At 37.4% G+C, this 22,965-nt stretch overlaps 1 protein-coding gene across 3 annotated transcripts in view; it reads left to right on the forward strand.

The window, feature by feature from the left end:
• The window catches only part of PP5.2 (protein phosphatase 5.2), a 114,531-nt gene that overhangs the window by 44,148 nt on the left and 47,418 nt on the right, over positions 1-22,965 (forward strand). For all 3 annotated transcript variants that reach the window (XM_089395196.1, XM_089395194.1, XM_089395195.1), the window contains exons 6-7: positions 22,161-22,269; positions 22,385-22,502. In XM_089395196.1, coding sequence (XP_089251322.1) covers positions 22,161-22,269; positions 22,385-22,502 — 227 coding nt within the window. The remainder of the gene's footprint in view (positions 1-22,160; positions 22,270-22,384; positions 22,503-22,965) is intronic.

The following is a 22,965-nucleotide window of genomic DNA, read 5'->3' on the forward strand; positions in this document are numbered from 1 at the left end:
ATTCTCACCAAGTCTTTGCCAAGAGGCAAGCATGTTTTCTTCAGAGACATGATGGGAGTGGTGAACAACACCTTCCTCGGTAAGAGAGATTGTTGGAAATAGTACCAAGGAGAGGTGTTACTAGGCATTTATCCCGTTTAGCCTAGTAGACACATTAATTACTTTATGAGTTATATTAATGTCATGGGTTGAAAAAATACTTAAGTGTTGTACCATGTACTTTTTCTAATATTAAAGTCCCTTGTACTTTATAAAGTGACTTTATGTGTAAAGTACATAGTGTACTTTTCTAATATTAAAGTGAGGTGAAGAATCACTTTATCAGAAAAATAGAAAAAAGTATACAACTTGAAAAAGGTACTAGGATGCTTTTAAGGGGCCAATGTGTGAGGGGGGTCAATTGAGAGAGTTAATCTCAACAACACAACTTTAGATTTGGTGATTAAATTTCATCCATTGGATCCTAGGTTTAGGGATTCAATCTTTTCTAAGAAGACAAAAGGGAAAAAGGAAGGCTCATTCTTCACTTCACACTTGAGAGAGCATGAAGAGAAGAGAAGAGAAGAGAGAAAACTTTAAGGATAAAGGGAGAATTTGCAGAAGAGAAATTGCAGCAAGGAAGGAGGCTTGAATTTCTAGGAGAGAGGGACAATCATCTAGAAGTATGAATTTCGTGGCAAGGAGACATGAATTTCAAGGGTTGTAACACGAATTTTGAGGGACTCTTTTGCACGAATTTTGAGGGCTTTGCTGTTGTCAGGTTTGAAATTTGAGGCAAGAATTTCGGGACAATAGAGTCTATTAGTGCGTTTTTAGAGGCAACAAACATGTACATTTTTTGAGGCAGTTTATCTCTTTCTCAATGCAGAAATCAAGGTAGATTTGGCACAAATGTTGGGGCAAAATTGGGCACAAATTTCGAGGAGATGGGCTGTGATAAAGTGCATAAATTTCTGGGCATGTATTTTGTGGAAATCTGAAAAATTCAGTGGGCACAAATTTCCAGATTTGAATTTAATCCTTCAGTTGCTAAGGGAGATAAGTACTGTGATTATTTTATGTACTCACACTAATTTCTCAAGCAATAAAATACTCCTTTGAAGACTAGTTTTTGTTAAAATTGGCAACTAGGGCTAAAGTCCACCTTGGACAACTCATATGATGGAGATGATTTTTTTGTTGGATTCCTCTTTCCAAGAGGTGTAGGATTGATCTAAAGATCATCTCATTCTGACATGTATAAATGAAATTATGAATTTATTTCTTCCTTGGACAAATTGTCAAGGTCAACCAACAATCTAATGTAGTCTCAAAAGCCCAAAAGTCACGTCTCTTCACCTTCAACGTTGCATATAAATAGAAGGAGCATCTACCTCATTTGGACATTCATCATCTCACACATCTCTCTCTCTCTCTTTCCTCATCTGGTTGGGTTGTATGAATTGCCGGACAACCTTCTTCTTCTCCACATGTGCGAAAGTCTTACTAGGGTTTTTTGATTTCTGTGTTGACCAAGTTGTAGTATGTTTGACCCTGTTTGACTGCGTTTTTTGTGGGAATATTTATGTTTGGGCAGGCCGCATTCTTTGGCACAAAAACCAAGATTTTTTGTGTTGTTTGAGCAACGTTGATCGCAAGTTTGACTGTGCGTTGACTGGGTTTGACCAAATTCTTCAGCACTGTTTTGGGTTGATTTGGATTGTTGTTGAAGGTCACATTGACTTGGTTTGAGCGAGCTGATATGGAGGAAGTTTTTTGCTGATTTGACCAACGCTGACTTTTTGGTTAGGGCATCTTGTTGACTAAGTTTGACTAGACAGGTTTGACATTGTTTGGACAAGTGAATTTTGTATATTGTACTCTCTCTCTGCTGAACTTTTGAAGAATAATAAGAAGACTTGATCAAATGGTTTCCCCACATTGGGGTTTTTCCCTGGCATATGCCAAATATTGTGTCATCTTGTCTTGGCTTGTCTTCTGCTTTTTATTTATGTTCTATCTGCATTTACTATCATGTTAATGTGGTTTCTAAATTGGAAATTGATATTGGGCTAATAAGAAAAATTGAAGTAAATTGCTCTTAAGCATAGAACATATCATTGTTATCTAAAATTAACATGGTATCAGTGCTGAGGTGAAGACAAACCCCAAACAAGAGTGAAAAGAGCAATAACTGAGAAGAGCAATCACTGAGATTTGTTGGACAAGGACAAGATTCATTGGCCTCCGCATCTTACTTCAAACTTGATGACAAGCTCAATGATAAGTCTGATTACAATGCATGGAAGATGTCTCTTGATTTGACTTTGGAAGAGTAGGATGTTATGGATTATGTGTAGGGAAAGATTACTGAACCTCGTTCAAATGCACCGGCTGCTGCTAAGACAAAGTACAAGAAAGGTGAAGTCAAAGCTAAGAAGATCATCAAGGATTTTATTAATAAGCATTTGGTTGCATACATCTCTGATTTGAACACATCCAAGGAGATGTATGACAGGTTGGTTGGCTTGTTCAAAGTTAGCAATGCAAACCAAGTCCTCTTTCTGAAAAACAAGTTGAGGGACATAAAGAAGGGAAGAGGTGAAGATATCCAATCCTACTTTCTAAGGATTATCAATATCAAAGTGATCTCTTTCAAATGGAGAAGTTATTGCTGACAGGGAGCTCACTCTCATTGCCCTTGGAGGTCTCCCTCATGAATGGCATGTGTTCAACACTACTATCCTCAACAATGACAGGATTCCAGGTTTTGATGAATTGTTGACTAGATGTACTCAAGAAGAAACAAGGATGATGGAGAGAGACATGCCTTCAAATAGGAATGAAACTAATGCATTCTCCGCTCATGCTAAAAAGAAGAACAATGCAGGTTCAAAGAAGCAATGCCAATGAAGAACGAGATTCAAAGATGGAAGGAAGGGAAGATGCTTCATTTGTAACAGGTTTGGTCAGTATGCCTAGGGAGTGTTCTAATAGAAGGGATACACCTCGGGATGATGACAACAACAACCACAACAATTTCAGGGGTAACAACAATCAAAGGAATGGCAAATTCAACAACAAAGGAAAAAGGAATGCTCCCGCTACTCAACATGGAAATGGTTGACCTCTTAAAAGATCAAGGAACTCCAGGTATGATGAATCTAATGTTGTAGATAACAAGCAAAACTAATTTTATCTTATATCTGCCCTCTCAACTGCCTTTCCTTACGATACCTTGTGAAATTGGTTGATTGATAGTGGTGCCTCAAGGCACTTCATTGGGTATAAGGGAGCCCTTTCAAATCTGATAGAATAGGATACATATTTGGAAATCATTCTTGGGGACAATGCTACCTATCCCGTGAAAGGAATTGGGAATGTTACTCTTCAATTGAATCAAGGTAACACCATTCATCTACAAGAAGTACTCTATGTACCTGATATAAAGAACTTGGTATCTATCTCGGCAATGGAAGACAAAGGATTCAAGGTGATATTCATCGATGGAAAGGTACGTGTTTGGAAATTTTTTTTTTCAAAGAAGCATTTACTCTTGGATTCTAGGTTGATAGCCTATATCAAGTTGGAGGAAGCCCATTAGGAGCTATGTCTTGCGACACATCTCTTCAATCCGAATCATGGCATCGAAGGTTTGCTCATCTATATTACAAGTCTTTAATTGATGTGCGTATTATGGTGACAAGTATGCCCGAATTTAAAGTAGAACATAAAGGTGTTTGTCAGGGATGTGCTGAAGGAGAACATACTAGTGGACCATTCACCTCAAGTGATAGCAAGACTATCGGCATTTTGCAATTAGTTCATTATGATCTATCTGCTATGTTGACTGTGACATCTTTGGGAGGATATTTATAACTCTCGCAAAACTTGGATTTATTTCTTGAAGAAGGACGTAGTGTTCGCATGGTTCTGTTCTTTCAAAGCCTTGATCGAAAATCAAACAAGGAAGAAGATCGAAATATTGAGGACTGATAATGGAATCGAATATGAATCAAATGAGTTCAATGACTATTGTAGAGAAGCTAACATTAAGAGGGAGATTGCTACCACATATACTCCTGAGCAAACTGGTGTTGCTGAAAGGAAGAATCGTTTTGTTATAGAAGCCACTTGTGCCATGCGTCATGATCAAAGCCTTCTGAAGTTCCTATGGTCAGAGGCTGCCAACATTACCGTGTATGTTCAAAATAGATGCCCTCATCAAGCCTTGGACTCTAAAACTCCTGAAGAAGTTTTCGCTAATAAGAAACATGATGTTTCTCACTGTAGAATTTTTGGTAGCCCTGTGTATATTCATGTGCCTGAAAGAAAAGAGAAGCAAATTGGATGCATCTGGGAAGAAAGGAACATTTGTGGGCTACAATGAAACTTCTAAGACATATAGAGTCTATGCGCCTTGTCAAAGAGAAGTAGAGATAAGTCATGATGTCACCTTTCATGAAGATGCTGCCCTTGGGAAGATTAGTAACCTTCCTATTCCTAGGAAGGACAAAGAAGAAGATACAGGAAAGCAGGGAGAACTGCAGGATGAGCCGATGCCTGGTGTTGAAGGACCAATGGATCCCATTGATCCACCTCCTCATGAGCCCTCCTAAAAAATGAGACCCTCATGGCTTAGGGAAATTCTCGAAGATGCCGAGAGACATATTGCACCAAGGGGGACATCTTGTGAAAGTAAGAAGCCAAATAGGTACCAAGGGTACTTAGCTGCCATAACTTTGTTCAAACTGAGCCTTGCACATTCGAAGAAGCTATGAAGCACCAAGTTTGGAAGGATGCTATGAACGAAGAGTATGAGTCGATTATGAAGAATGATGTTTAGGATGTGGTCCCTAGACCCAAGGACAAATCTGTTATCACCTCGAAATGGCTCTACAAGATCAAACATGGAGTTGATGGAAGCGCTGAAAAGTTTAAGGCTAGGTTTGTTGCTCGATGCTTCTCTCAAAAGGAAGGTGTGGACTATGATGAGATATTTGCACCAGTTGCTCGATACCACCATTTGTTTGATTATAGCCCTTGTTGCTTTGCAAGGATGGAACCTTCACCAAATGGATGTCAAAACCACCTTTTTGCATGGTTCAGTTAAGGAGGAAGTCTATGTATAACAACCCAAGGGGCTCGAAGTTCAAGATCGTCAGACACATGTATGCTTGTTGAAGAAATCCCTCTATGGGTTGAAGCAAGCTGCCTGGGCTTGGTATGAGAGGATCAACAACTATCTAATGAAGTTGGGATTTACACAAAGTGAATATAATATGAACCTTTACTTTAAGGTTGAGAATGATAGACCACCCATCTTGGTACTTTATGTGGACGATCTCTTTTTGACAGGTGCAAACCCTCTCATTCATCAATGCGAGATGGAGTTGGCTTCCTAGTTCGAGATGAAGGACCTAGGATTGATGCATTATTTCCTAGGGTTGGAGGTCTGGCAAAAGCCAGGTGAGATTTTCCTTTCTCAAAGAAAATACATCGTGAAACTACTTGAAATATTTGGGATGGTGGATTGCAAGTTCGTGACTACTCCGATGGAACTTAACTTCAAGAAGTTACGCGAAAGTGCTCCTGGGCTAGTTTTGGGAAATCTTTCTGAGTATCATCAACCTGTGGGGGCCTTGATGTTCTTGGTGAACTCCCGTTCGGACATATGCTTTGCAGTGAATACATTGAGTCAGTTTATGGTCGAGCCTCATCACATACATTAGATTGCTGCCAAGAATCTTCTGAGATATCTTCGGGGCACAATCACCTATGGATTGAGATAACATCTCGTGCTCCGATCTATTCTCACCACTACATAGCTCTCTCTAACACTCTCTAACACTCTTGCAGGCTTACATTTATATATTAATTACATAATTATGGATTATACTAAATCCATGATTTTTCCCATAATTTACTCAAACTAATTCCTATTCGAGGATCTCGTAATCCCTAAGATCTCTATGAGATCTACACACAATTATCCCTGATATTCTCACATAGTTGAGAATATTTCACAACTCAAAACCTCACACATAGATTTCTCACTCAATCTATACAAGATTCGTAAAATTAATTAAAAACATCACCCCCTAAATCAACCAAATGAACAACAATATTTTGAGCAGGATGCTCTTGCATTAGACTCCTAATGTAGAAAAAAAAATCATAGACTCTTGTCTATGAGGTCTGTCACTTTTATGTAGTAATGTGACAACTACAAGTTTGAATGACTTGCTACCTCCAAGATTCCAAACTTTGTTTTACTGATGGTCCTTCAAAGGAATAACTTCATCATGTAGTCTGGCATTAGATTCGCAGAATAATATCTTCAGAGAATGATTAAACATGAATCTCGACTTTCCATACTTCATCATCCTCTGTTCTGGAAATATAGACTCATGAACTGCATGTGGAAACTTGAATGCCCATTTTCTTGGTTTCCAAATTTTGAACGATTGTCGGACTGGTTCGCCATTTGCACCTATAGCTTTGCTAGGTAACTTTGTCGTGCTTAGATTAGTAAGAACTAATTCTGAAGGTTCACCATCATTATCACTCAAACTGTCAACCAAATTCTGTGTATTTGTAAAGCAATTTTCTCCACCATGCTCTAGAAGTAATTCGTCTTTGTTAATCACATCAACACAGTTGATGTTTTCTATTTTGTCCTTTCCTCCTTTTGTTACAGTGTCTCTGGTCTCAACTTATTTGGCTTCTGTCTCTTTAGCTACTGTTTCCTTCTCTAATTGAGCTGCAAACTCAACTTCATGGAATGAAAAACAATCATCCCAATTTCATTCAGGTTCACAAAAGACTTCTTGATCATAACAATGGTTATTAGCTGTTTCTATAGCAACAAATTCCTTATTTAGTACCATACCTGCATTCACAGACAAACTGTCAGTTTTAAAAATACCAGACGTTTCGGTCTCTTTTGATGCTTCAAGCACCAAATTCCCACCATGGAATTTTTGGTTTTTGCAAATCCTCTTTGTTGTGACTCAATTCTTATGAGTCTCTCCTCCTCCAACAAAGAAATATGTATTTGTTCAAGTGTGTTCGTCAACATAGCGTTCCATTTCTTTTGCAATAGATTCCACTTGACCCGTTTCCTTATTCTCCATCCACGTCTTTGGTCTTCACTCTCTTTCTTTTGAAACCATTCCTGTAGTGTATTCAACTTTGCTCTCATCATTGTAATACTTATCCTACGCTATTCATGACTCGTCTAACATTTATTTGAACATTTCCTAAGTTTCTCCATGTTCATTTTCACTAATTCTTCAAACTCAAATCAATATTCGAAATTCAATAAAAGAAAATATTTACCTCAATCAAATTTGAAAACTGACTCCTCTTCTTTTCCCTTTGCTTCCGCTGTGCCTCTAATTTTCGTTGTCATATGCTTTCTTGATCTCTCGTAACAACATTCATGAGCTACAACAAAACCTTTGCAGTAACAAGTCCTCCCTGCTACATGATACCTCACTAAACTTCTCTTCTCTGAGCTTAGTCTTTCGGCATCTCTCTGGTTCTCTCGTCCGGAACCATATGAGCACTCTATGCTCTAGGTTGCTGCAAATATTCTCACCTTCCTTTGCTATTACTCTGCACAAAAATTATATAGACTAACGTTGACAAATCTGCAATATAATCATACTTCACGCATAATCTTCTTCTGCTCTAATACCACTTTGATGCTGCGAAACTGCGACTTTATTTAAATACGGAAATTAAATTAATTAAACCCCTGTTTAATTAAACTATCAGACCCCGACCTCTTTAGCGGAACTCAAAACAAATTAAAATTCCATTCAAATCTTATTGCGTTCGAAAACTATGCTAACTAGCACGCATCTTCCAGAGCGATATCTGTCGAATCTCGTCCATACATAATGAACGGCTGTGCGATCCATAATTCAACTGGATTAAATTACATTCCATATGATATCACGTTTGAAATTTAAATTATATCTCGTGCATCTTTCGCCGCGATTACCGTCAGATCTGACCTCTTCAAGCGGACGGTCACAATTCACTGAGCTATTAACTCAGTTCTATAAATTATCGCGTCCGTTTTTGGAATTAATGACTGCGCTTGTTGGCACACGATGACCGTCGGATCACTTCAATGGTCACGATCGATTCATCAATTAACTCAACTTTATAATGTTCTCGGGTCCGTTACCTGTGTTAAGGTGTGTGCACATTCACTAGCGAACACCGTGATCTTCTCTCAAATAGATCATCATTGATCCATCTTGTGATCAATGGTGATTTGTTAGTGCATTCAATTTGTGTCCGCTTTCAACCGGCGACCAACAAGTTAAAGCCTTTGTCCAAGCGATCATCAAACAGAGTCCACCAAAGGTTTTAATTTCACACACGCAATTTCTCATATTTAACAGAGGATTCAGCCTACGATTTAAAGAATCAATGAAATCAAATCACATAATAAAAGATCACACAGAAACAAGTTTTGAACACAAACTCCATTCATTCATAACAATATTTACATATACATTCAGAACATCTCGTGCTCTGATCTATTCTCACCACTACTTAGCTCTCTCTAACACTCTCTCGCAGGCTTACATTTATAGATTAATTACATAATTATGGATTATGCTAAATCCATGATTTTTCCCATAATTTACTCAACAAATTCCTATTTGAGGATCTCGTAATCCCTAAGATCTCTACGAGATCTACACATATCAATTATCCTTGATATTCTTACATAGTTGAGAATATTTCACAACAGAAAACCTCACACAGAGATTTCTCACTCAATCTATACAAGATTCTTAAAAATAATTAAAAACATCACCCCCTAAATCAACCAAATGAAGAATAATATTCTGAGCAGGATGCTCTTGCATCATTATGAGGGTTCTGTTTGAGTTGGATATTGAGCTTTGGGAGCTTTGGGGGGCTTGGGGTACTTCTTGGAGCGATGAGCGACCATAGGGTGAGTGGTTCACCTTCCTCTAGTGGTGCGCTGTGTATAGGGTGAGTGGTTCCCTTCCCCTGTGATACCCCATGTTGGTTGATATATGTATAGGATGAGTGGCTCACCTTCTCTTATGGCATATGAGCAGGATGAGTGGTTCACCTTCTCTTGCCGATACATCCTACCCATGTAGTTTGGGACTCATGGGAAGTACCTGTCATCTGGTCAACGAGTAGGGAAATGAGGATAGGGACCATAGTACTAGTGATGGATGCATCGTGTACTACCGTACTCCGTATGCTAGGATGTTTGATATTTATTTAGGATCAATGGAGACTGACTTCGGGTTAGTGGAGAGTGTTATGATACACTCTCGATCATTTCTTCTTCATTATTTCTTCATAGTTCACCGGAGCAGAGCAGAGCAGGGAAGACAAGTATGGTATAGATTGTTAGATGGTTTGGTAGGTGGAGTTCTCCCTAGTTGAGAGGGAGTGTTAAATTTGGTAACTAGGGCCAAAATTCACCTTGGACAACTCATATGATGGAGATGATATTTTTGTTGGATTCCTCTTTCCGAGAGGTGTAGGATTGATCTAAAAATCATCTCATTCTAACATGTATAAATGGAATTATGAATTTATTTCTTTTATGGACAAACTGTCAAGGTCAGCCAACAATCTAATGTAGGTCCAGAAGCCCAAAAGTCACGTCCCTTCACCCTCAACGTTGCATATAAATAGAAGGAGCGTCTACCTCATTTGGACATTCATCATCTCACACATATCTCTCTCTCTCTCCTCACCTGATTGGGTTGTACGAATTGTAGGGCAACCTTCTTCTCCTCCACACATGCGAAAGTTTGACTAGGGTTTTCTGATTTATCCGTTGACCAAGTTGCAACAAGTTTGACCAGTGTTGATCGGGCATCATTTGACCTTGTTTGACTGCTATTTTTGTGGGAATATTTTTGTTTGGGCAGGCCACATTCTTTGGCACAAAAACCGAGATTTTTTGTGTTGTTTGACCAGACTTGACCGCAGGTTTGACTATGTGTTGACTAAGTTTGACCGAATTCCTTAGCACTGTTTTGGGTTGATTTGGACTGTTGTTGGAGGCTGAGTTGACTGGGTTTGACTGAGTTGATATGGAGGAAGATTTGTGCTGATTTGACCAACGTTGACTTTCTAGTTAGGGTAACTTGTTCACCTTAATTTGATTGGACAGATTTGATTGTGTTTGGGAAAGTGAATTTTGTATATTGCTCGGATCCCAAACCAATCACTGATTGAACTTGTCATCAACGAATCCTCCTGGATCCCAATGCCACCAGGAACAAAAAATACCAAGGCTCCATGGCTCCGACTCTGCTATAACTCAAACCAGGAATGCTGCTCCATCCATCGCGTACCAACTCATCACCTCCCTGCATTCCAACTCTTGGCATAAACCAAGGTCAATCTCATCATTCTGATGTTGTTCTTAGATATTGATGAGTGGCCAAACTACTTCCTGCTGCCAAATGAAGCATGTAATATCCCTCACCTGTAAGGGCTCCTACAATACAATGCTTTTGACTAAAAATGATACTCCATCATTAGGGTACCAGCTCATGATCTCTTTCCAATCCAATGCATGGACTCCTATGCATGGACTCCTATGCATGGAATACATCTGCTATGCTGATATTGGTCCATGCTCAACTCTTGATGCTCTACTTGGACAATCAAAACATGTCCAAGAAATCCTGCCTCTCTCCTTCTAATGGGAAAAGTGGGCAAACTGTGCTGCAAGCCCTGCCTATGAACTCCCGGAGAGGGATGCTGCCTAAATATGTTGCAGCTTTGCTCGCTGCCACTACATCTATTTGCACCTCATCAATGGGTAGACCCAAAGATGGATGCACTGCAATCTTCCTCGCTTGATAGGAAGCTCCACGCTCCTCCAGTCCACCAATCTCCTGCGACACTGTCCTGTCATGCTCCAACATCTCCTGAGGACAAGTGTCAGCGAATATTGTCATCCTGTTAGCTATCTTCTCATCAATGGCTGGCCACAAGGGTTTTTCCCATCCTCAATCACGGGCTCAACATGAGCCACTGATTGACTCTCCAACGCTGGCCCATCCCGCACACTATGTGTCATCTCTCTCATGCTCCTCTATGTGCTCTCTATACTGAATCATCAGTTGCTCATCTACTCCCGAATCTCCTTCCCTCATGGGAACAATTAACTGTTTGCCATACTCCTCTACCACACATGGATGCACATTTGGGCTACTGTCATCAACTCCACATCACTGCTCGTGCTCCTTAGAGATATCATCGTATGAACCCATGGACTTGTCCAAAGAAGAATCCTCACCCTAGAAGCCGGAAGCAGTGTTACTTGGGAGCGGGAACCAAAACGGGTGCGAGAGCGACATTTTCAAAAGCTCCTGGTTTGGGAGCGAATCCCGAAGTGTTTTTTATATAATATATATATTTTTTATATTTTGATATATATATGTCAACAAAAACATGTAGAATGATGAATTAGATATAAAAAACAAAAAAACATAGATTGAACCATATAACAACAATCATCTAGAAGTTATAATCTTCATCAACGACGTCCACAAGTTAGTAACATAGTAACATACAACATATTCAGTCTCATGATTCATCAATCTTAAAGTTTCAAGCTTTCAAAATTCAATACATAACATTTATCATCATTGATCACCAAAGTTGTACTTGTAAGCTAAGTGTAACCATTACAACAAATAATATCTAACATGAAATGAAATGTTATAAAATGAAATGAAATGAAACAACTTTCAATTTTCATGAAGCATCATATTCATAATTTATTACTAATGAGTTATAATTGCCAACTTCAAACTTAAATTGTCATATATTGTTTAAAAAAATATTGTAATAAATATGAAAGAGTAAATAGTTATAAAAACTACTAAAAACCAGAAAAGACAAGTAAATCTATTATCTATTTCTTATGCTTGGGCCTCTTGCCACCATGAGAAATGTCCAATTTTTTAGTCTTGTTCGAAAATTAGGATCTTTGTCATTAATATCACCCTCTAAGCATTAATATGCAGAGGTATCTTTTTCATTACCTCTGTATTTGTATAGGAATCTTTATCATTAATATCACCCTCTAAGCATTAACATAAGATAGGAAAAGCATAGCATGTCAAGTAAAGATTTTATTTGAGTGATGCGTACATTTTTAGGAGGGACATGATAGAGGAGTTCGACAACCAATGTCACTAACATCAAGGTACATAGAGGGATTGGTGCTCTCGATTAAATATGAGTTGCATACCCTAATACATGACAAAATTCAATGGAAACATTGCAATCCCCCAATCTTGAAATCCTAAAAAACTGATAAGTCTGTTGGATTTTGAATGAAATCTAAAATTCTACTTTCTCCATATGAAATCCAATGAGGTTGGAACCACTCCCAAACATCCAGAGTCATTTCTTGGTAATGTTAAAAATTTAAGTAAAGGATGAAAACGAAGATTAAGGAGAATGTCACTTTTACTTTAAGAATTTAACATTACCATGAATTGCGTATCAATACTAGGGCCATAGGCTTGATCATTAAGCTTCCCCACTCAAAACTTATTTGTTTCTTTGAAAAGAAATTGCATTTGGAACATTACTGCAATATTTTTTTTTTTTGCAAAAAAGGCTAAACGCTCCCGAAAAGGCAGGGAGCGCAACTTTTTTTAGGGAGCCCGCTCCAACCTGCTCCCGAGTCGCTACCACTCGGAGCGCGGATTAAACATGAATCTCGACTTTCCATACTTCATCATCGTCTGTTCTGGAAATATAGACTCGTGAACTGCATGTGGAAACTTGAATGCCCATTTTCCTGGTTTCCAAATTTTGAACAAGTCTCGGATTGGTTCACCGTCTGCACCTATAACTTTGCTAGGTAACTCTGTCGTGCTGAGATTAGCAAGAACTAAATCTGAAAGTTCACCATCATTATCACTCGAACTGTCAACCAAATTCTGTGTATCTGTAAAGCAATTTTCTCCACCATGCTCTAGAAGTAATTCCTCTTTATTAATCACATCAACACAGTGGATGTTTTCTATGGTGTCCTTTCCTCCTTTTGTTACAGTTTCTATGTATCAACTTCTTTGGCTTCTGTCTCTTTAGCTACTGTTTCCTTCTCTAATTGAGCTGCAAACTCAACTTCATGGAATGAAAAACAATCATCCCAATTTCCTTTAGGTTCACAAAAGACTTTTTGATCATAACAATGGTTATTAGTTGTTTCTATAGCAACAAATTCCTTATTTAGTACCATACTTGCATTCACAGACAAACTATCAGTTTTAAAAATACCAGACGTTTCGGTCTCTTTTGATGCTTCAAGCACCAAATTACCACCATGGAATTTTTGGTTTTTGCAAATTCTCTTTGTCGTGACTCAATTCTTATGAGTCTCTCCTTCTCCAACAAAGAAATATGTATTTGTTCAAGTGTGTTCATCAACATAGCATTCCATTTCTTTTGCAATAGATTCCACTTGACCCGTTTCCTTATTCTCCATCCACGTCTTCGGTCTTCACTCTCTTTCTTTTGAAACCATTCCTGTAGTATATTCAACTTTGCTCTCATCACTGCAATACTTATCCTATGCTCTTCATGAGTCAGTCGACATTTATTTGAACATTTCCTAAGTTTCTTCGTGTTCATTTTCAGTAATTCTTCAAACTCAAATCAATATTTGAAATTCAATAAAAGAAAATATTTACCTCAATCAAATTTGAAAACTGACTCCTCTTCTTTTCCCTTTGCTTCTGCTGCGCCTATGATTTTCATTGTCATATGCTTTCTTGATCTTTCATAACATCATTAAAACCTTTGCTGTTGGAGGATTTATCTTTAAATAGGAAGTTATTTGTCACTCAAATCATCTGACCTTTGAGTTGTGTGCTAAGTTAAAAGTTCTTGTGTAATATTTTTTTTGAATAAAAAATAAATGCTTTGGGGTTAATCTTTGCTGGTGTTACTCTTCATGGAAATACTGTAAGATGTGTCGTTTTTCATGCGTAAATTTTTTTAGCCATTGATGATAGCTTTTGAAGAGTGATTTGAGTATAAGTATCTTGCTCAGTTGCTGGGGTTTAAGTGATAATTTAAATTCTGAATGTAGTAGCAGGTATCTCTATCTATCTGAATTTTATTATCATTTTCTTGCTCTATTTTGATGGCTGGATTGAGTTTTGTTGAAAAGTCTTGATTTTAAGATCATCCGGTGTTCTGGGAAGTTTTCAGTTGGACCAGCCAACTCCAGATTCGTGTTTTTTGAAAAACCCAACTTAATTTGATTCCAACCTTATCATAAGATTTTTATTGGTGATGTATGAATCTGGCTGTTGAAAGCCTTATATTATCAGATCTGGGAGCGGCGTTGGACTCGCACTCCTCGAACTTGATAGATCTGCTATTCTTGTACGTAGATATATAAATTATTTTTGTTTTTTTCACTTGGGTTTTCCTGGGTTTTAGTTTTTATCATTGTATATATCGTTTGGGTGTTTTTTTGTTGTCGTGCAGCTACAGATCTAAGGAAAAAATCTGTGTAGAGTTCAGATCTAGGCCCTAGAGGGTAATATCTGGATCTTTGGGGTTCATCAACATCATTTTGCAGGAATATTATTCAAATTAATTTTGCAGTCCAAGGGTTTTAAGAGTTTTAAATCTGGAAATTTTTATAAGGGTTCCAAAAGTCTCAGATTTGGAAATATTTTACAGGGGTTCCACTGATAAATTTGAAGCATAAAAATACATTGGTGTGAAATTCATTTTTCTGGGTTTATCTTAAGTTTTGGGGTTTTCAATTTCTTTGCTGCCTGGGGTTTTCTAAACAGAAAATTTTGAATTTGTTTTTACTTGTTTGTCGTAGTTTTTTTTACCCTTGTTTGTCATCGTTTTTTACCTTTGTCTCTCCTCAAACCCTCGTCCCTCAATCGCAGTTTTTTTTTGCTGCGTTATTCCTTAGCTCTTCCATTGCGGCGTGCTCCATCACACTACCCATCTACATTCCCACCTGCGTCTCTTCTCCTCGTAGCTGCAATCCTTTCATACACTTGTCTATCCACAACCCTACCTGCAAACTATCGTCGTCAATCTTCTGCTATCTCTCCTTTTGCTGCAGTCGAGCCTCTTCGACCTGCACGCAATGATTAAAAACATTTCGATTTTGTTTCCTTTTTCCTTTTTTTTATTTACTTTGGTTGGTTTTAGTTAGGGTGTATATATTTTTTAGGTTTTGTATGAAATGCGATTTGGTTTTGGATTTTTATTATTATCTTTATTCACTCGTTTCGATTTTATTGACCTTCGATTTTGTATTGATTTCATTTTTTATTTCATTTTGATTCGTTGATTTTATTGTTTTTTGATTTCCCTTTTCTCTTTTAATTGTTCGATTTGATTTTTTGTTTTACACCTTTTTTTTTATAATTTTGATTTACATTTAAACAATGTTCCACCAAGGTTCCGGGACGAGGGGGCGAGGGGGCGCGGGAGCGGCCTATGCAAAAGCTCCCTACCATTTTTTAGGAAACGTGGGGGAGCGTCAGGGTCTTAAAAGTTTATAAATATAAAATATAATTTATTAATTGAGTCCACTATGACAATTTGGTTTGAATTGAAAAGCTGCAAAGCATGATCATTGATATGAATATCATTTGACATTATCCAAATTTATAATATCATATAAAATAATAAATTTAAAATTCTAATTCAGCTTGGTCAAATTCTAATTTAGATTTTGGTCAGACAGAGGGAGAGCTTCAACTTGATAAGGTAGCTACTGAATTCTGTGAAAAGGTAAATGAACAGATCAGGAACACTGCATTGGCAGTAGAAGGGGCAACTACAATGGGTTGTCCAGCTGTATTGGATCCAACAGCTAGAAAGGTTGTTATATTATATATAATATAGACAGTACACCATATGCTGAAAGAAGAGTTTTAGTTCCAGGAGAGATGAGAAGATCACATGAAAGAGTTTCTGACAGTTTACTATCAAATGACATTGACTGCAGGATGACCATCTGCGAACCAACTTGGGTGACCAACGATGGCATGGATAATTTGTCTACCTTATTAGAGCAATGCCATGCAGTTCAAACTTCAAACTAGCAGTGTATTTCAGGGGTGAAAATAATTTTCAAACCTGAGAATTCAAGCTGAGCCACTGTGCTCTGTGTAAATTTTGTAACTGTATAAATTCATATATAACGACAGTTCCTGAGATTTCTTGTTGCCCATAGTATTTTTGTCATGCTTGCAGTAAATGCATGTTAGTCTATAGTCCACCCAATTATTTCCCACATGACATAGGTGCTACTTCCATAGTTTGTATGTCAAATGTCGTGCAAATTAAAAACACAAACTGAATGTCTCATATTCTTTGCCTGTCACTCCAGTTATCTCCCCACTGTAATCCAACCATCACTTGAAGAAAAAAGGAGAAGTTTTAAAAGGAAAAATTCATGTACGTGCTATATGGTCCAGCAAATTTCCATGATACTGACCCTCTAAAATAACGCTTGTTGAAACCAAAAGACAGCACAAGACGTTATCCCCATACAGAACATGAGTAGCTTTGTACCACTTTAGGTCTATTAAATCATAAACTATAAGCAAGGCCATTTTTTTGGGAGCGTGGGGAAACGTCCCCTCAGGGAAGGGAAACGTTTCCCTCGCACGTCCCCCCGAGTTTCCTCCATTTTGGGAGCGTGGGGAAACGTCCCCTACTCATCCCCAAGTCCCCGGAGCGCGGGGGAGCGAGGAAACTAGACCCTTGGGGGGGCGAGTCCCCGTGGAACACTGCATTTAAAAACTTTAAAATACATAAAAAATTAAAAAAACCTAAAAAATCCTAAAAATTAAAAATTCTTAAAAATCTAAAAATAAAAAAAAAACATAAAAAATTTAAAAAATTAAAAAATCCTAAAAATTAAAAATTCTTAAAAATCCAAAAATTTTAAAAAAATCTATTAACATTTAAAAAATCTAAAAAAAATTTAAATTCTGATGACTAAGGAATTAAACTAAAAAGGTATTTGCGCTTTCACATTTAATATTTTAATGTGCCCTCTGGCCCATTAAAATTTTAATTTTTAACCCTTTGATTCATTTAATTCTGTCACATTAAAAGATTTTGATTTCTTCATTCAAGTTATTGCCTAAGGAATAATTAAAATTCTAATTTAAAGTTTGTTGGTGTTATTTGGTGATTAAATGCAATTTTCATGATTTTTCTATTGTCAAGATGCGATAAATGTTTTAAATCATACTAGAGAAAGTTAATTAATTTTAGATCTGGGTCATTAATGAAAATCAGTTTAAATCAGGAATCTCTTGCATGATAGATTTTTGGGCATGTTACAATTAGTTGTTTATGATCGTTGCTTTGCCACATTATAAATTGCTCTGGGTGACTTGTCATTTATTTAGTCTTTGGTTAATTCAAATTAAAGGCACTGGTCTGTAGTCATTTTAATCTTGTGATTGTGTCTATCTATCTCAATTGACCAAGACTTATTCTAAATTCATCAAGTTGTTTATCCTTAAAATCTCCTAGAGCTCGTGTTCCACAGGCTACCCTCATCCACTCACCCTAGGGACTACCCCCCTTGACTTATCTAAGAGAGAGTCTAAACATAGTAAGGATTAGAGTGACAACCCTTACTCTGAGCGTTGTCGCGGTGCTTGGACACTTTGTGCGACAACAAACCTTTTTTGAGAAGGGTTCGTTGTTTGTTGTTGTTGGTTTTTTAAGGGAGTTTATAAAGGTTTGATCCATGTTTAAGTTAATAATCAAGCTACTTTTATATGTCTATGACTAACAACATCTTAAAAAAATGGTTAGACAATTATATCATGCCATATGTAAGGAAAACAACAAACTCTATGGCCATATGGTGCAATATAAGGCCGCTACATGGTGCAATATAGTGATGCTACAACTATTCTAGCAACTTATACAACCATTAATAAGTTCCAGACTTGGACCTTAGCATGAAACTCAACCTATCCCTTGAATTCAGAAATTCTGCCAATGTCCTTGCCTTGTCTCAATGGTAATACACTAGTTATGGCTCAATGCAATATTACCATAGTTTCAATGGAACAAATTGAAGACTAATTTCACAACATTTAAAAATGCTACCAATTTAATAAATTAAACATGCACCTGAGCATGATTGTCCCTCTGTTTTGTAGTATCCAACACTTAGACTTGGCCTACTGGGATCTGGTTCCAATTGAATGTGATGTTGAATAGGTAGCTTCAGGTAATTGACAAGGCCCGTGGTCTTTGGAATCAATCTACGCACTGCCTGGCCGCTACAGGAGATACCGCGATCCAATTCTTGTTGGCTTTGCCTTTGACTTCATGCATCAAGCTACGGGTCACCTTCAAAATTGTTTCTGCTTGCCTCACATGCCGGTTATACATTTAGTGACAACACTAAATGCTATCATTTAATGATGAATGCTACCAACAACAACACAAAACATCCACAATTGTGCTTACATTAAATTCGATATGCGCACAACACCCAATTCTCACACTCTTTCGACTGCTATAGAAGTGCTATGCACATCGAACACTTAAACGCCTTGATTTTGGATATGAGCTTCCTAGTGGAATTCCAGAGATTTATTTTGTCGGATATATCTCAAAACCATTGTCAAATGTTTGTCCCTCGACACTTAGATGCGCTGTTGTGCTAGAATAAATTGTCACGCCAAAGAATGTTGTTCAAATCGCTCTCCTTCATTCACCATTCACTCCAAATATTCTGCTCAATGTAGTCAAGCCGCTAGGAACCAACACTCACGGTCTATAGTTTGCTATCTGGATATTGCGACTAAGATTCTCCTTTTGGCTTCATCACAGATCATCAATGCATGACAGTCGCATCAGATACACATACATATTGGTTCTATACCCTGTGATGATACACTACAATAGCATCTCAGTCGTCGTTACCGCCTCCAGCATCGACGTGCATCATTTGCCACATCGATCGATCAATCACGTTAATAAAATTATGATGGTGAACACAAGATAGGTTTCAGGGATCCATTGGGTGTCACAGTGCCTTGCCAAAGTGTTGTTGACTCGTTTTCTCAAATCTGTGCCTAAACGACAAGTGGTCAAGTTCATCTTCGTGAAATGTGTTTTCTCGGCATGCCTTTGTTGGGGATGATGCTATTGGCCTTGTGAGCACAAGCAAACCGCGATAGCAAATTAATTCTTCATCAATCCACTGCATCAGCTGATTCGGTTAAACGATTGGGTTCCAACAAAATTGAAGAGTCGACCTTTGTGAGTGGAGCTTCTTGAAGAAAATCAACGATATTTGGTCTCTTGGCACTTGATTCCTGAAACCCTTGGTTGGTCCTTTTGAGAAGAAATGCGGCTTTAGTATAATAGTTGATTCAGCAGCAAAAATTTGGTATACTCGGGTTTGGATGATGTTCTCAGCCACAAATGAAGAATGCTCCTAGCCTGTCGCAAATGATGAACACGCTCTAGAAAAAACCACAAACTTAGGCAGAAAAACCACGAACTTCGGCCTGCTCTAGATAAGAATCATGTTGTCAACGATAATTTCTTGGCTCCTCGAACAAAATTTGCATGCCCAAAAAAAGAAAAAAAGGATGTCCTCGGCTTTGAAAATATTAGGCGGCTTTCATTTGGCTTGGCGGCTCCACAAAGACGGTTTAGTTCATAAATTCGCGACGGGGCCCTCTTTAGATTACAATAATCTGCCCATTCAATTTAAATTTGGCCATCCTTTGCAATATCGTTTCATGACCTCTTCAAATATCTTCATTGCCCTTAGAAAATTTGATGTTAACGACCCCACTTAGTAATAATATGCGACGACCCCTTTATAAAATTGATTCTTGGTCCTTTGTCCCAAAATAATAATTTTAAATTTATGAATGGCCCGCTTCATAAAGCAATTCGACCTTCAACAAAAATATACCTTCACAGCACAAGCTCCCCAAACCTGATCTTCCTTGCAATAAAAATTGGCTCCAACAATAACCTCGACTTGGCCTTTCATGATAACCCACAGCTGAGCCAAGATCACGGCTTTGATACCACTGTAATGTCCCAAATGAAGAAAATTTGGAACAAACCTTTCTCATAAAATTTCTACTCATAAACAGAAGATTGCCATGTAAAATTTAACAACATAGTACATGCAAATAACAATGATGAGCAGAAGGAAATCTCAACTTTATTATATTAACCAGAAATAGGAGTACATACCAATGTGAAATACCTGGAAATGGTTGAGAAACTCAAACAACTACTACAAACTAGATCCGACCTCAAAATGTGTCTGCTACAACACTGGATCTGGTCTCTCAAAATGCAACTGCAAACAATAAGAGCTCTTGTGAATTCTGGATGAATTCACAAGGGGAGATGGGTACGTGCCTAATCTCATTAAATCACTAGAGGGTTTCTGTCATGGGGCTATTGCTGAAGTAGAGAACCGCGTTCTCAAACCTCTCCACAAAGACAATACACAAATCCAAGACGTCTCCAAATGACCTTCTCCTCCTCTTTTAAAGATCTCATGGATACATCTCCAAGCCTCTAGAAGCATCTTATTTTATTATTATTCTAGAAGCTCCTCCATTGACTTTATCAAGTGACATTTTAATTTAATTTTATTTCACTGAAGTCACTTTTGGCGCTTTTTCTCCAATTAATTATTTTTCCTTAATTAAATGACTAATTAAAGTCATTTTTAACGAAGGAAAATGGCAAATCGCACACCATACTCTTTTCGGCCACTGGAAGTCTCTTCCCAACATCCCATCCTGTAGATCTTCTCATTCCAGTTCCAACGAGCTATTACACTTAGGTGTTCCATCAATTAATCTCCCCAGAATGCCACCTCGAGCATAATTAATTAAGCTATGCCCAATAATAACGCTGAATTTTTGTAAGTTGTCTGAATGCGACAGAACGAAAGGAAAACTGTGCGGATGATGTAATCTGCCAAGCATGGGGCATTTCCATAGGCTGCTTATGTAAAAAAAATAAAGAACTATTTAAAATTGATGGACGTTGTTCATCATGAGAGTGCTTGTGGGAGCAACTTGGACTGAACCATGCAAATATCTTATAGATTTGTTGGCATGTTTACTGTTCAATATCCACTTATGTGTATTGATAACTATAGGTGGCTGCAGGGAGGTGATATTCTAGAGAGCTTGATTTTCATTTGTTTTTTCTTAATAGATGACATGCCGGGCATGCTCCCTTACAAAATACATTATACAAAAGAAGGCAATGGGTGAAACCCTTTTTCTTTCCTCAGACAAATCTCTGATAAAATTCCTTGGTTTAGTCGAGGTTGCTACCACAAACACTCTCATGACCAACAAAATCCATCAATTCTTATTAGTTTTTATTTTTTTAAAGTTTTTTTGAAGGTAATAAGCAGCAACTCAAATCATAGTTATGTTTTTGGTTATTTCAGAGACAATGGCTTTCTGGATTCTCGCCAAGTATTTAATATTTTTTCAGAAGTGATAGAGGTGGAGTTTAGAAAGTACATTTTATTTATTTATTTGTGCAAAGAAGGAAGTCATTAGTAAAATGGTGGTCTTATATCATTAATTGTTTGTTAATTTTTTAGCCTGTATTTTTTCTTCTCTAGTGGAAGTTAAAGAAACGCCAGTTCCTTTAGTTGGTGTCCCAAAATTTATCAGTTGCTCATATTTCCATTTGTAAGAGCCTAGGAGGTGTTCTTTTGTATTGCATTTTGTCAATGACTGATATTATGTTTTTTTTATGTATACTCCCGTATTTCTCATTTTTTGTCATTTCATGCGATTTTATACATTCACTAATTGTACCCTTATCTGATTCTAGTATTATTTTTAGTCATATTTTAGTCTTTAGCTTTGGAGTCACAATGGAGTCGCATTTGCACCTCCCACATGTCTTGTTCGCCAGATGTATCTTTTAGTCCCATTGACCTACTCTTGTGGTCACCCAAGGACATTAATAAAATTATCTTATCTCTATGCTTCTGTGGTTGTACGTGGACATTGGTGGTAGAGAGAGAATTAGTCCCTTTGCACTGTTAATGTGAAATTGGATATTTGAACTGACTCTTATGTATTATGTCTTTATAGAGGTAGAGCCACAGTATGCTGGTGCTAGAATAGAAGGAGAAAATGTAACATTGGAATTTATAAAGAAAATGATGGATGAGTTCAAGAATCAGAAAAATATACACAGAAGGTAATGCGCACTATGTGCATGAAACATGTTCATGCATTTTTTTTGCTGAAAACATCTGTTTGTTACCATTACACAAGTGCATGCTTTGTTTCTGAGGAAAACATTCTATTTCTAGGTATGCATTTCAAATATTATTGCAAGTAAAGGATTTGCTGGAGGTGATGCCATCACTGGTTGACATCAATATTCCAAATGGAAAGCAATTCACTGTTTGTGGTGACATCCATGGTCAGGTATTTGAATGAACTTTATGATTTAGAGCAAAAGATAAATTCATGGTCTGGCTTGTTACTGTTGTTTTTTTGCCAGAATTTATTTGAGTCTCATGGATTCTAGAAGGAATACATGAAGAGAATGTTATTGTCATAGCATAAATCATGATATTATGGAAATTCAATATTGTGTTGATTGAATCCTACAGTTATGATAAAATGGACTGTATATCATGTGGGTATTTTGTCCTTGAGCTGTTTCGATTTATAGTTTTACTTTTCTTTAGACATTGATTAGAACATGATATTCTGGTGTCACCTGTTCTTGGAAGATCAATTTCTAGATGAACAATAAGGCATTGCTATTATTAATGTTTCATACTGAAATCCTTTTTTCAAGTTTTCTGTTCCCCACTTTTTTGTAGACATAACATGTTATAGAATTCAACATTTAGATAGTTAATATGAAATATCTAATTGATCT

Source organism: Pinus tabuliformis, chromosome 1_2, assembly GCF_031772625.1.
Source record: "Pinus tabuliformis cultivar Carrire ecotype Pingquan chromosome 1_2, CPIR1, whole genome shotgun sequence".
Taxonomy (NCBI): Eukaryota; Viridiplantae; Streptophyta; class Pinopsida; order Pinales; family Pinaceae; genus Pinus; species Pinus tabuliformis.